Consider the following 14,699-nt stretch of genomic DNA (forward strand, 5'->3'; position numbering starts at 1 on the left):
ACTATTGTAAACGAGTCTAGATCAGTACTTGTCACTTTCGAGATGGCTCTAGGGAGCTTTCGGGCGTATCATGAAATAATCACGAAGAGCCCAGGCGCCCCTGTCAGGCAGGCAATATACGCCCCAGACGTTTGTTTGGAATGGAGGGTTTTGCCGTCTATAGGTGTATGCTACGACGCAGTCTAGAGCTCTTCGAGTGAGACAGTATCGCAATGTGACCCTAATGAGGTTTTATCTTTGGCAACATAAGTTCCCTCCCTAGCCTTGGTCTTTCTTCTGGCTTTGCGGCGCCGTTGCATATATCCAAGATTGGTACTGTATGTGTATTAATCTCAACGGTCCAGACCTGACTGCGGTGAAGGTGGACCGCTGCATCTGAGCTATGGCTGAGATAAACAGCCTGGGGTGCATCGACAATAGTGCTGACTGCGGCAGGTTTAGGCGGCTCTAGCTTCCCTGTAACTTAGTCTAGACTCCATTGAACTCGCTTTCTTTACCTGAGACCCCTCAGTCGCAGCAGGTAAATCAGCAACGACCCGAATTGACCACAAGCGCCGGAGGCAATGACGTCGCTGTCGGATCGCATCATACACCACACCACCACACCTTGAGACTCGACTCTTACGTTTTCCTGTCGAATCTTATGGCTCTCCGATCAGCAACGCAACAGAGCCTTCGTCCCTAAGACGCCAATATGGGTGCCCGTAATCCTATAGCCTTCAGGCCTGGCCCGGTCACGTTCTGGACCACATTAGCCTACCTCGCTTTACTTATACCTCTAGTCCTCATTCACGAGACCGTCCCACCCGCCCCTTCACCGGACAGAATCGAAGCTGGTCTCAACCTCACCGAGGCCTGGGCCGATCTTGCTACGTTGGCCCGGGCCTACCATCCATATAACAGCCGAGAAAATGATCTCGTTCGTGCATGGCTACTCCGGCGTGTACACGAGATCAAGACAGAAAATGGAGCAGCCGATAAGAACCTCGTCATCTTTGATGACAATATTAGCAATGTCACCCTAGTGGGCGAAGAGAGGGCCCCAAAGCCTCTGCAAGGCCCAGACTTTCAGCCCAAGACGATTGGCACGTACTTTGAGGGCAACAACATCATTGTCTATATCCGCGGCACAGATGATCCCGCTGGTACTTGGTGGGAAGACACCCATCACGAGGACAAGGTCATCGGCAGGGGAGGCGTTCTCGTAAATGCACACTTTGACTCCGTGTCCACGGGGTTTGGCGCCACGGATGACGGAATGGCTGTTGTATCTGTCCTTCAGCTCATCAAGTACTTCTCGGCGCATGGTAACCAGCCACAGAAAGGAATCGTCGCTCTTCTGAACAACAACGAGGAGGATTGGCTCTGGGGTTCCCGTGCCTTCGGAAGCCATCCACTCATGCCATTCTGCCACACTTTCTTGAACCTCGAAGGAGCTGCAGCTGGAGGCAGGGCAAATCTTTTCAGGACCACCGATGCAGAGGTTACTCGAGCTTATCGAGGAGGCCCAAACCCGTTTGGCTCCGTCGTCTCTTCGGATGCATGGGGTCTTGGTGTCATTCGCAGCGGAACTGATTACTCGGTCTTCCATGACATATACGGCATGCGAGGGCTGGACCTCGCCTTTTATCGTCCCCGCGCGCGATACCACACAAATCAGGATGATACGCGTCATACATCTGTGGACAGTCTCTGGCACATGCTATCGCACTCTGTTCATACAACAAAGAGCCTGTCTGGAGATACCGGTGACACGTTTGTTGGGGATCGTTCTGACGGAAACCGGAAAAAGGTTTCCAACGGAGCCCCCACTGACGGTGTCTGGTTCGACCTTTTTGGAAAGGCTTTCGTCCTGTTTGATCTCCATGATCTCTTCGCATGGTCTCTAACGCTCCTGATCGTCACCCCACTCGCTCTCATGCTGTTCACCTATGTCCTGGTCCGAAGCGACAAATACTACTTCTTCTCCTCAACGAAAGCTGCTTATGACGAAGCTGCCCTTGAGCCAGTAACACTTGGTGGTCGAAAAGGTATCATCCGTTTTCCCTTGGCTCTACTTTTTGCAGGAGGCCTGGTCATAGCATCGGCATACCTGATTAGAAAGATCAACCCTTTCGTCATCTACAGCTACGAGTACACAGTCTGGACCATGATGCTGTCGCTGTTCTATTTTGCCTTCTGGGTTATTATGGCCGGTGCGAATTTTGTTCGACCGAGTGCATTGCATCGCGGCTTTGTTCTCTTTTGGCTTTTCACCATTACATGGGCTCTCCTGGTCGCAGTCACAGTCTTCGAGGATCGTTTCCACATTGCAGCCGGCTACCCATTCGTCTTCCTCCAGACTGCGGTATTCTTCGCTACCCTACTAGCTCTCTTCGAACTTTTTGGTTTACCAAAGAAGACTACGTTTGCGAAGAAAGTCTATGATGACCACGACACACGCGATTTTACAAACGTGCGCATAGATGATCGCGAAAGAAGTGATTCAACTGACCAAGGCGTGAACGAGGCGAGTGCCGATGTGAACGGTGGAAATGATAACGACGATGGCCAAGCACCAGCTGAGGAGCCTGACGAAGAGCCTGATGAGACGAGTCCATTGGTCGGTGGAAGCAGCAAGAAGGATCGCAAGACCACTTTTGGTACAGTCTATCGGCGTTCGATCTCTGCCATCATGGACAACACGACGACCGACGACAGTGCCATAACTGAACCATTCGGTCATGAGCAGTTGTGGTCTGGCAGGCTTCCGAGCTGGCTATGGTTTTTCCAATTTCTTCTTATCGGGCCGTTCTTCCTTGTTCTGTTCGGACAACTCGGTCTCGAACTTGTTGCTTCTGTGAAAGAAACCGGTGCTGATGGTGGAAGCACCTTGATCCCTTATCTTTTGGTTGCCATCGTCAGCATTCTTTTGGTTCTTCCTACCACTCCATTCATACACCGGGTGACGCATCATATTCCTGTCTTCCTTCTCGTTGTCTTTGCCGCAACACTGGCTTACAATCTTCTCGCTTTCCCTTTCAGTGCCTCCAGCAGATACAAGATCTACTTCTCTCAGGACATCAACTTAGATACCGGGAAATCATCTATTCATTTCATGGGCGTGGAGGAATATGTTCGTCAGGCGTTGGCCCCAATACCATCTGCTATGGGCAGGCAGGTTGTATGCGAGACCAAAGCATCTGACAGGCCAGATATGGGTTACTGCACCTACGATGGCTCAAGTGTACTTCCAAAGATTAGCAGCGGAAATAGAACGCTCGCGGACTGGATCAGCTTCAACCCTAAGCGATACGCCAACAAGCTACATTTCCGGCTCGATGGCATCGAAACGAGGACTTGTGGCGTACGGTTCTCAAAACCTGTCGCAAGCTTCGTGGTGTCGGGAGGCAGTTCCCCTGATAGTCGTTTCGGGTCAGTGCCTGAAAAGGGCTTGGACAGCATCATGCTCTACCGTCGCAATTGGAGTCAACCATGGATAGTGGATGTCGAATGGCCTAAGCAGACGGATGTGAGCAACAAGATCGACGTCGAGGTATTTTGTAAGTGGAATGATGCGAACAGGCCAGGTACTATTCCCGCGCTCGAACAAGCGCTTCAATATACCCCGGACTGGGTGGCAATCACGAAGCTGAATGATGGACTGGTTTATGGTAAAAAGTCTTATGCGGTTTAGAGTGGGTAGTATTTTGTAGTATGTCTAGATTGGGTGGCAGTGAACCGCATAATGACAGATAAGGAGTCTGTTACACTATGCTATAATCTTCTCACACACTTCGCCATTAGCGATCCAGTTGCGAATAGACAAAGCAACTCTCAGCTTTGAGCTCGACAGTAAACACCTCCTATAATGTAACACTACTGATTTACTATTTCTGGTCCCGCAGGATATCTCGTGAAACTCAAAGGTTAATATCCTCCGTTTTGTGGGCACCAACTGTTCTTAGACATTGGGATGATCTGCCTTCAAACCAGTCTATGCAAGGAATTTCATATCAAACCTCGCTATGCTGCCCTATACCAGAAAATCGCTCGCTCCCATGCCCGTAACAAATCAAAAGCCGATTCGATGATCGCTTCATCAACGCGCAATTCAGGCCATCACACGAGGTATCTTGAACTATCAGTTCTGCAATTCGTGAGAGACTTTTTCGACCACGACTGTCCCAAGTGCCATTCATCGTACTCATATCCGCAACCTTGGCATGCATTCTGCTGTGCCCGCTAGGCGTCGCAATAGGACCTTCCGACTTGGTATGGTGAATTTGTAGACGACCCGGCATAAAATGGCTGTATTCCGCAAGAGAAGCAGCTCTGCACCAGATAAATACTTATTACTGGCTCTCAAGTGTTTGTTTTTTCCCCCCTTCCGTCAAACGCGCTCCAGATACTTGAAAGACGTTCACCTGGACGGCGCAGGGCTCATTTGCCGAGGTTTAATGGCCCTCAACGCCAATCTCAACGTCTTGCCGTCCACAGAATTTGTCTTTGGGTCGTACCAGGCCAGCACGTCCACCACAAGGGATGCTTTAGGACTTGCTACTTCAACAAGACCGCTAAATTTGACCGAACCCCGAGGTGGAAAGGGTTTCTTTGGCTTCCAGACTTGCTGCCATTTCTGTCGAAGGGCTTGCCATGCGCCAGCAGTGTGCCCCGAGACCTCTCGAACACCATGCACGTCTTTAGCACTGGGCTGTTTGCCGTCTGCTGACTCTTGAGATTTTGAAAAAGGGCTGATGGGTCCTGGAAACCTGCCACCGGTGGTGGAATCAGACATCTCTCCTGACGACGGTGGCGGTGAGGGAGCAGAATCTGTGGAGCCGTCGGCGGTCTGTCTTTTTGTTGGACCCATGGCCTTTTCGTCTTTTGTGTCAGGCTTTGCATCTAGAGATGTTGGGTCTGAGACCGATCCTGGCGTCCTCGATGAAGGGGGCTTCTCCATATGCTGGCGTATCCTGTCGAGTGTCTGTTGGACAGTGGCGACCTGTTCGGCCCTTGGCTCGTATCCGAATTGCTTGGCTACATTGTAGAAGTTGTGTTTTGCGAGAGCGACGCTAAAACTCCACATGGACAAAGTCATGGCAGTAGGCATCAGAGTGCGCTCCAGCTTGAAGACTGTGTCGGAGTCGACTGGCTGGGAAACAACCGACAGGCTGTCCTCGTCCCAACACAACCTAAACACAGATATATGAAAATTAGCGGAAGAGTTAGACAAGAGGGGAATAAAGGGTACTGTACGCTTGTCGTTCGAAAGCGGGCGGGGGCCTTTGGGGATAAGCGACGTCGAGCCAAGCCCTTGTTATTTTCCACTCTGGGCCGAAATCGTGGCTGATTTGCGGGTGCTTCTCGATGGCCTTCTTGCAGTACTCGGCGAGGGAGGCCTTGATGCTCTGGATCTTCTGGGGATCCCTGCTCAACTTGGCGAACTGCTTCCACTCGGGATCGGTTCCCTTGTATGGCGGGGATTCGACGAGCTTGGTGGTGCCGGGCAGCGGGATATATAGAGCTGTGTCTTCTTCTGCCAATTCCTTTTCGAGTTTCCTCCGCTCCTTGGGGGACATTTTCGCAAACTCCTGGTCCAACCACTTGCCCAGCACACCGAAGACGGATGTGGTGTAGAGCTGGTAGCAGGTGTAGTATACGACGAAGGCGCCGGCGAAAGCCCATGGCCTGAACCATTTCCTCCGCACTTTCACCCTTTGAAGTTGTATTTGATCGGGATCGGGTTGCCGTCTGGTGCTAGGCCTTGTCTGAAGGCGCTGGAGTAGGCCCGGGCGGAAGTGGCCCGGCTTTGTTCGTAACAAGCGCAGCATGGCGTCGGTGCTGCTGTGGCACGCCTTCAACGGCGGCCGAGAAAGGCGATGATGATGACGATGAAGATGAAGATGATGATGATGATGGGAGGGCGTGGTTGGATTTATTCGCGAAGTGTAACTCGGAACGAATAAGCGTGAGGGTTCCTGGGGAGGGTTGCGCCGCAGAATGATGATTCCGTTGCTATCGCAAGTACCGTGTGTAGCGGTGAATGATTGGAACTTGTTTCTTCTTCTTCTTCTTTTCCTTCTTCCTCTTCTTCCTCTTGGCTTCTGAGAGTGACGACCCTGGTTGTAGCCTCGCCCAACGCCGCCGCTAAGTCCATGTATTAATTAACAACAGGGAGGCGAACTGCTAAGGTCAGAGGCATAGTCAGTTACTGCTAACCTAGTCTAGTCTAAAGGCAAACTGCTGGAAGGTACGTACCCGATGGATGGACAGGTGGACCGCACAGTGACGACGTCCCGGAATGAACTGTAAGCCGGCGCGTGATCTGGGCATGCCTTACCGTGTGGACCATGCGCTGAGCAAGACGTCGGCACTGTGCACGTCCCTAGGTTGCGCTCACAGTGGGCGGGTGTGTAGGCAGCTGGTAGGTAAGTTAAATCACGTGGAGCAAATGCAATGAATGCCCTCCGAGAGCCAAACGGAGCAATTACGTCTCCAGCTCTTTGTGTTAGGTTAGATAGTTACCCTTGGGTTAGACAAACTGCTGTATCCCCGTAATCCGTACTCCGGACCGTAGTTGGTCCTGCCAGCTTCCAAACCGATCACTTGCAACAACCTCCCCGTTTCCCAGCCATTCCATCACATCGCATCGCAGCGGTCGTCAAGCGAAACCCGTACAAAATGAAGCTCCTCAGCTTCTTGGTGCCAGCTTTTGCTGGTCTGGCAGCTGCGCAGCATCACGCACCCGAAGCCGAAGCATACATCTTCCGATCGCGACAACCCTCAGGCGAGGCATCTGCTCCCTCCCTATCAGCCCCCATCGCTGAGGCCATCCTGCAACAGCGCCTTGGCTATGCCAACCAGCTCGCCGAGAATATCCCCGAGGACGAGATACATCATATCGCCCGGTATGGAAAGACGTCGCAACGGCTCTTCGCCGAAGTAGCCACCCATGAGCCAAACCAACTCGTCCTGCTTCTTAGCAACATAGACAAGACCGCCATGAAGGCACTGAAGAATGTGCTGTCCGCCCAGGAGCCTGCGTTCACCACGCCTCGTTTCGAGTCTCTGCCCCCGGCGCCCAAGGGCCAATGCTCCATCGAGAGTGCAGTGACATCCGACAAGAAGTGCTGGATCGGCAAGACTCTGTATCTCGAATACGACGTCACAAGGGAGCCCAAAGCTGTCAAGTCGCTTTCAGATAACCTCTCCAAGCTGAGATCCCTCGCTTCCTCCAACATGGAGACGACTCTCATCCTGGCTCCAGTCGGCACCACCTCCGACAAAGTGGCTCGCCGGGACTTCTTCGAGACCGAGGCCGTAATGACCGAGCCCTCCAAGATCCAGACAACCTCCGGCTCCTCAAAGCCCGCCTCCTCCAAGAACAACGACCAAGACCAATCGTTCAAGCCACTTCCTTTCGTCGCCAAGACGGGATCTCTCCCCGCGTGTTTTGCCTCCAAGAATTCTTGCGAGACCGCCACCTCGGAATGCAGCGGCCACGGAGCTTGCCTGAACAAGTTCGCCGCTGGTGCTGAGACGGCTTGCTTCGCTTGCCACTGCCAGAAGACCCACGAGGGCAACAGCAAGAGTATTTGGTACTGGGGCGGAGTCGCTTGCCAGAAGCAGGACGTCAGTGTTCCGTTCTGGATCTTTGTTGGCTTTACTCTTTTCATGGTCGGTGCTGTTGGCTTCAGCATCAACTTGCTCTTCAACGTTGGGGAGGAGAAGCTGCCCGGTGTCATCGGAGCCGGCGTCTCGAGAGGTTCCAAATAGGCTGCTTCAAGGTGAATAGGAGAGCAGGGTGTCAGAAGAGGTTGTCCTACGAAAACACGCGCCCGGATGAGCTGGCGGCATGACCGGCGGAACGACTGGCGGAATGGGGTATAGGCGGACATCGGTGCTTAGAAAATCGATAGCACTGGTGTATTATAGTGTACAGTTAACCGATACCGTCATCGGATATAGTATTGCGAATCTCGATTTGGTTGTCGAGCGAGGGTTTCATATTGTTTAGAAGAATCAAACATGTTCAACTAGATGGTTTTAGAAGAGAGCATCGTGACTGCTTGCTGTGCCCCCCACCCTCTTCTTCCCCCTTTAAATAATGCCTGATGCAGGAAGCGTTGCAGCAGATCTACGCTCAAAACGTACATGATTCTGACAGAGGAGATGCAAACCATACATTTCAAGTTGATGCTGCAAGCACAAAAAGATTCTGCCTACAGCGAACGGAGTGGCTACTGGGCATGCCTCCAAGATTACGCGCGCAAGCTTGGGCACTTGCGAAATGACAGAACCGCTCTTGATTTACATCGTTGGTGCGTCTCGATGTCTGTTCTGTTGGAGCCAAACACTGGATCAGCTTTGGCTCGATCTCCGGGAACCCGCTGCGTAGCACATTGCAGACATGACGGCGTGGCCTTGCAGGTTGCCACCACGGCATGGCCATGCTAATTATTTCATGGATTTCCACAAATCAGGTCCCATGAGCCCGATTTGGAAGATGGCCCTGATTTGCGATGCACAACTCGGAGGCGACGAGATATTTCAGGGACGACACATTCCACAAATTTACTAAACATGGGGGTAAATTGCTGGGTTCTAACTTTCGATTTTGTTGGGCATCTCGCGGGTACGCGGGAGCACATGCCCGTTCTCGTCTTGCGATATACAATGCTTCAGACGCCGAACACTCGAGGCAGGAGTTGGCATCCAGTCGTGGGAGAAGCAAGGCTTCGGCCAGCCTACCTGGCTGGGTGGCCCGTCGACTATTTCCAAGCAGGACATTCGGCTCCCCATGAAAGCTTCCCCGAGTCTTTCCGTGGTCGATCGATCGATGCCCCTTGAGCACTTCGCGGGTATCGTGGGCTTTTCCTTGGCAGTCCGTTCCATTCGTCTCTGCGCCTGTCCTCCCTAGTCGCGTGGGGGGCCACGGTCACGGTCGCCGCCTATCCTCTCGAGAGCCTCCAGCATGACGACCGAGTTTCCTCTGATGACCTGTAGGGAAAGGGTTAGCCCCAGCGTGTCTCGTCTGGCGGGCAGGGGTAGGGGGTAGGGCCGTTATCACATACAACCATGCCCAAGCGAACCTTCTCGCCGCCGTCCTTTTCCTCTACTGCGTCGTCGAGAACGATGTTCAGGAAGACGTCGTAGCCCCGCAGGACGCCAATGACCTTGCGGCTGCCATTGAGCTGGACGAACAGCTTCTTGTCGAGGTACTGTGCCAAATTTATGTGGTGAGCATTTGGGGGTCTGGGGAGTTGATGAAGCCTCCCATACATGGGATTGCGGGACACCGGGAGGGAGTCTCAACGTACCTTCTTGAGTTCTGGCTGTGCTGGCGCCATCTTGTTGTGTGTTGGGTTTGGGGTGTGGAGGTTTGGATCTGTAGGACGGGTTGATCGCGGTCACTTTCCCAGGTCGCTGTGTTGGAGGTCGCGCGACAGGGACGCAGAGACGCTCTTTTCGGGAGCTAGAGCCACTGTAAGGTCTGCCTAAGGTTAGTCTAGTCTCGGCCAAGCTGAGGCCCCTCCCCGCCGGGACACTGGCTGACTGGATAACGGATGCCTGGTCTTATCGATAAGACAGATAACAGCCCCCAAAGTACTGTATGTAAATACGTCAAGTCCACCTCGAGCTTCCGGAGGCGCCAAGAACCGCGATGTTTTATTTGTGCTACAAACCGAGGCAAAATCCAGCATGAGTGCACTTGGGGCCAAGCGCAAAGCGCGCAAGATTATCATACACAACGAGGACGACGATGAGGATACACCGCAGCCCACATCCGACTTCGACCAAGGACCCGCGCTTCAACCCACATTCAAGTCGCGCCCATTGAAGCAATCCTCCTTGCGCAAGGCGATCAGCATATCAGACGAGACCCCGAAGCGCTCCGCAGAAGACGACGACCAAGACGGAGGCGCTCCCATCGTCGTGCGCCCATCTCTGGGAGGCCGAGGCGCCTCCTCAAAGCCAAAGAAACGCGCAGCACCTAGCTCCAAGCTCTCTTTCGGCGCGCCCACCCAATCGCTTGGAGCCGGCGACGATGACGATGCCATGGTTCTGGGCGGCGAGGAGCCTCCCATTGAGGCGACCAACGGCAGCTTGGCAGCATTCGCGACAGAAAAGGGTGCGCGCAAAAGGGGCTTGACCAAGAACAACCGCCTACCCTTACCGTCGGGACAGGAAGAGGATCAAGACCGGCCGCGTTATAGCAAAGAATATCTCTCCGAGCTCCAGAGTGCAACCCCAAATACACCCGCCAACATTGAGTCCCTGCATATAACAGACGACCACGTGGAAATGTCTCTGGACCCGTCTGAGCTGGAAGGCGCGACTCTCGTCGAGACATCCTCGACATTAAAACCTACAGCTATCTTGACCGACGCCGAGATCCAGGAAAAGAAGGACCGACGCGCTAGGAGGGCGCAGGAGCCCGGCGCAGACGACTTCATCTCCTTCTCCGACGACGATCGTGGAACTGGAGAGTCGTACCTCTCGCTACTCGCGAAACGTCAAGAAGGCGTCATTTCGCAGAAAAAAGAAAAGCGGTTGGTGAATGATGACAATCTAGATGAAGACGACTCGTTCTTCGTTGAGGATGGCGGGCTCTCATTGGGCGCCAGAGCAGAGAGGCAGGCGCAGAAGAAGAAGCGAGCAGATATCGCGTCTATGATCGCAAAGGCCGAAGGTGTAGATGATGATGAGACCTCAGATGACAGCGAGGCCGAGAGGAGGGCTGCATACGAAGCCGCGCAGACCCGAGCAGGCATGGACGGGCTTGCCGAGGAGCGGGAACAGCAGAAGCGGCGCCTTGCTCGGGACGGCGGCCAGGTTCCTCCCAAAATCACACCCCTACCGGACCTGAGCGTCGCGGTCACAAATTACAAGGCCAAGCTCGCACAAAAATTGAGCGAAGTCCAGGCGGCGAAAGCCGAGATCGAGAGGATCAAACGCGAGCGGGATGATATCAACCGAAGGGAGCCGGAGCTTCAGCAACTGCTGAACGAGGCAGGTGAGAGATATCGGTCCTTGATGGGAGGGACTGGACCTGCTCCTGAGAACAGCGACACAAATGGCACCGTGGCAGCAGCCAAGTCATTGCTGAATCAGTCCAAGCCCTCGGACACCCCTGGCAGGGGCCTTGAAAGCATGGGTACAACGCCTTTGAGGCAATCGGAGCAGATGGACGAAAGTGCATAGAAGATCGCAAAATGATACCCAAATTGAAATTTAATAGTGACAGATACATCCGAAGAACTGCTAACACGCCTAAATATATTTGTCGAGTTGGAAACTGCTTCGTGTATGTGAAATATTGGCTGTCGTCGTCTAACTGAATACTACCAAGACAACATGGACATCCACACGTGCTTAGATATAACCCCAGAATGTCATACTCTAGCTTTGCAAGGATATATGCAGGATGGTATTGTTGCTCACGTGGAAAAACGGGTTACAAGACTGCGAAGCGAACTTACACAATCCGTGTTCTGACCCTAGACGTCCGTTGGGAAGAATTTTCAGGATCAGAGAGGAAGCATACATCTGAATATCTGGAAAGTAGGGGGCATCTGGGAATTGTACGTTGCTTGCAAAACAGTAGAAGACAAGGTAACAATCCGCCTCCACCAAGACAAACACTACTTCTGCGGCCCCGTCGATGGAGAGTCGTCAAGCTGAAGCCTACCAGACGATTGCTTCCGCCGTGACAGGCACCGGGCTTTCCATTCTCTGATATGGGGAAAACGGGTCCTGTTTACTTGCGTTGTCTGCCATTGATGGTATGCTGTAATTTTTTGATATTACAAAGAGCTATAGATGCATAATATCGGAACCTTGTAGGTCAAACAACATAGCGCATCGAACCATGGTCGCTACACAACGTAATGCGGGAAAGAGGACCAGAAAAAGCATGAGGGAAGAAACGCCACACCCCGTGGTCGACTCGGCACATTCTCCCTCCACTCAGCCGAGCACCGAGGGAGGGGTCGACGCCCGCATTCCAGTCGAATGACTGCATCGACCTCGTCATGCACAGTTCGATAGATGTGGTGTGCTGCCGAGTTGGTGAGACTGCCAGGGCTCATGGGTGCTAGAGTCCTTCTTTGATGAGCGATTACAGAAAGCCCCATGAGTTCTGCGCCACACGTGTCTTCGAGCGCGGCGCTGACGGCGGGCGAAGGAGAGACCCGACGGTTTGGTCAGTCTCCTCAACGGAAGTAATCTAGTGAACGGCGTTCGGTGTTGGCCCAGTAGTATGTCCAGCAGCGTGTAGCTTTGGGAAGAGGATGGATTTTTCTTGTTGCGTGGTCGTGCCGTGCGAAGGCTGAGATTTGAGTAACCAGTTCTGGGAACGGGAGCATATCGGCGAGGGTTAGGCGGAGGACCATCAGTTGGGGAGATGGGCATAGAGAGAGGTTGGGCCCTTAGATTACATGGAAGCTATCGTCAACTAAGTCGATTCACCGACGGCTAAGCCAGCGATGGACGACACAGATATGGGCAGGTCTCGGATCTTATTTTAGGTCCAAACAATTACCAATTGGGTCAAGATCAAGAGAAATGACCTAGCTAAATCTTTTGTGACGGTATGAGGAGAACACTGGTCCATATTGAAGCACCAGAGTAGTAACTTGATGTTAATCTATACTCGCCATCTTGCAGGAACGTGTACGTCGACCTTATCAATTAAACCCTTCTTCTGATCTGTTCAATAGGCAGACGGCAATGCATGCTGCGAATCCAATGGCGTGAAACGGTGACCCAAAAGTGATCCGTGTGATAATTACCTCTAATTACACAATAGTAACAGCACTGTGACTTTCAAGATCAGCTCTTTAGGATGTACTAATAGTCTTTTTTTGCATTTGGCGAAGCCTACGGTACGGTACGTAAGCTCATGTTTGCTAAGTCGAAGACGGTCTTTTTCTTTTCCCCTGCCGGAGAGCAAATGAGGATCGGCTGATATCAAATCTACATTCTTGATTGTTCCAATAATACTGGTACTATTTTTTGTTTTAGTTATCTTAAGTTACATTCATCATGGCTTTGCTATACTCGGCCATTAGGGTGCTTGTGAAGATCGACAAGTTTCCTTGGTGTCATCATATTGACAAGACCTTAAGACTCAGACTAGATAGTACCAAATATCGACTGGTAGCTCCGGTTAAATCGACATTCCGACAATCTAATAGAATTTTTCATTTCATCGAGCTTCCAGTGGACTGATGCCAACATTATACGCGACCCAAGCCTCGTGTGGGTGCCTAGCTACACTCTCTTCAATACGGGCCACTTAAGGTCGGGATATAACCGAGGTTTCCAAAAACCAAAGACTTACTCATCCCCGAGTGCCCTAGGTCACTCCAGTGCAATACTAGAGATAGCAGTTGGTTAGTCAAAACAATACATTAGCTTACGATTTGTATATACCGGGACTATTTCGTTCCAGGCTTAGTAGTTCTCACTACAGCTGTAGAATTAACGAGCCCCCGATACCTTATAATATTTATTACCTTATCTAGAAGTTCCTCCCCCTACATAGATAGGGTATCCAACCTCGCTATTATTATGTATACCTTACCGTACTAGCAAGTCCGTATAGTTTATTTTTATCTGACTTCTAGACGTCTAGTGGACAGGAGACTCTGCTGCGGTGTCCCCACCCCGTCTATCCATAGCTCTAATTTGTCTAAATTTGATAACGGTAGCATTGCAGCACTAACCGGTTGAACCTCTTCGCTCGTAATTTTGACTTGGAATTCGGTGCTGGAGTTCTGAAGCCCAGCGTCTGCACGCTCGGACAAGAGGACGTTCTCCATGCACAATGCTCTTCGCGCATTGTTGATTGCGTAGCGTGTCGGTAAATTTGCAGCTTGTGTCCTATTTTACTCACTTGCTTTAGTCTCAGCGTCATCCTACATAATACATGGAACATCCACCCACGGATATATGAGTCCAATACCTTGAGTAACGCTCGAAGCATCCTGGATACTCGTGTCATTGTGCGCAACTGGTATTCCCTTGAAACAATTCGTACTCATCCCATCCCACCCCCGGGGGGTGAGTCAGCGTGCTCCTAGGCGAAAGTCTCCTCCAGCGGTAAGACAATGGATGTATATCTCATTATTCATTCTTCTAATTATCTATGTGAGAAGCTTTTTTTTTATCTCCCAAATTTTAGGCGCACACTCGGCATGGATATTTTTCGACAAGCATGTTATTTGGCGCATATCCCAAATTAACGACGCAAGAGCCGCATTGAATATGGTGACCCAGGATTCGTATTGACCAAACAGCCGAATCTCTGCATTGTTTGGTAAGTTTTTCTGGTCTTATACCTACCAGCAAGATGATTTGTAAGTTGTTGATGCAAGACTCGTCATGACCGACGGATTACCATCAAGATAATGCCCAGAATATGCCATAAATCCCCCAAAACATATGGAAATGTTGCCTTTGTTAGTACTTTCCATTATGTTGGCTTAAGCCAGGACCTCACGATGATTGTCTGACTACCAAGATTGTTGGAGGTTGACATGAAGCTTCATGCCGTCCTTACATTGATCGACTGCTAGATATAACCAAATTAATAAGAGCATCACAGTAGATGCACGAATGCTCTGGAATACACGCATATTACGCAACTTCGCTTGAGAGGCGTCTTGTCCTTATCGAAGAACAAGGTGGCCTCCTACGTGTCTGCAATATTA

At 51.6% G+C, this 14,699-nt stretch overlaps 5 protein-coding genes across 5 annotated transcripts; 3 read left to right on the plus strand and 2 right to left on the minus strand.

The window, feature by feature from the left end:
* Positions 1–694: 694 nt before the first annotated feature.
* BKA67DRAFT_655605 (uncharacterized protein) lies at positions 695–3,676 on the plus strand (the record flags this gene model as incomplete). The annotated part of the gene is made up of 1 exon (XM_046106789.1): positions 695–3,676. The coding sequence occupies one exon, from the start codon at positions 695–697 to the stop codon at positions 3,674–3,676; it is 2,982 nt and encodes a 993-aa protein (XP_045961565.1).
* Positions 3,677–4,315: 639 nt separating this feature from the next.
* Positions 4,316–5,971, minus strand: BKA67DRAFT_186298 (uncharacterized protein). The gene is made up of 2 exons (XM_046095316.1): positions 5,239–5,971; positions 4,316–5,174 (listed from the first exon to the last, which is right to left on the minus strand). Exons 1-2 carry the CDS (start codon positions 5,811–5,813, stop codon positions 4,403–4,405), a joined length of 1,347 nt encoding a protein of 448 aa, XP_045961566.1. The 5' UTR covers positions 5,814–5,971; the 3' UTR covers positions 4,316–4,402.
* Positions 5,972–6,502: 531 nt separating this feature from the next.
* BKA67DRAFT_554993 (uncharacterized protein) lies at positions 6,503–8,023 on the plus strand. The gene has a single exon (XM_046102032.1). It carries the CDS (start codon positions 6,664–6,666, stop codon positions 7,756–7,758), a length of 1,095 nt encoding a protein of 364 aa, XP_045961567.1. The 5' UTR covers positions 6,503–6,663; the 3' UTR covers positions 7,759–8,023.
* An 875-nt stretch (positions 8,024–8,898) lies between these two features.
* On the minus strand, positions 8,899–9,266 carry BKA67DRAFT_513757 (uncharacterized protein; the record flags this gene model as incomplete). The annotated part of the gene is made up of 2 exons (XM_046097600.1): positions 8,899–8,982; positions 9,057–9,266. The coding sequence occupies 2 exons, from the start codon at positions 9,264–9,266 to the stop codon at positions 8,899–8,901; spliced, it is 294 nt and encodes a 97-aa protein (XP_045961568.1).
* A 352-nt stretch (positions 9,267–9,618) lies between these two features.
* BKA67DRAFT_554996 (nineteen complex-related protein 2-domain-containing protein) lies at positions 9,619–11,281 on the plus strand. The gene has a single exon (XM_046102033.1). The coding sequence runs from the start codon at positions 9,685–9,687 to the stop codon at positions 11,185–11,187; it is 1,503 nt and encodes a 500-aa protein (XP_045961569.1). The 5' UTR covers positions 9,619–9,684; the 3' UTR covers positions 11,188–11,281.
* The last annotated feature ends 3,418 nt before the right edge of the window (positions 11,282–14,699 follow it).

This window comes from Truncatella angustata (genome assembly GCF_020726525.1).
Source record: "Truncatella angustata strain MPI-SDFR-AT-0073 chromosome Unknown BKA67scaffold_2, whole genome shotgun sequence".
Classification (NCBI taxonomy): Eukaryota; Fungi; Ascomycota; class Sordariomycetes; order Amphisphaeriales; family Sporocadaceae; genus Truncatella; species Truncatella angustata.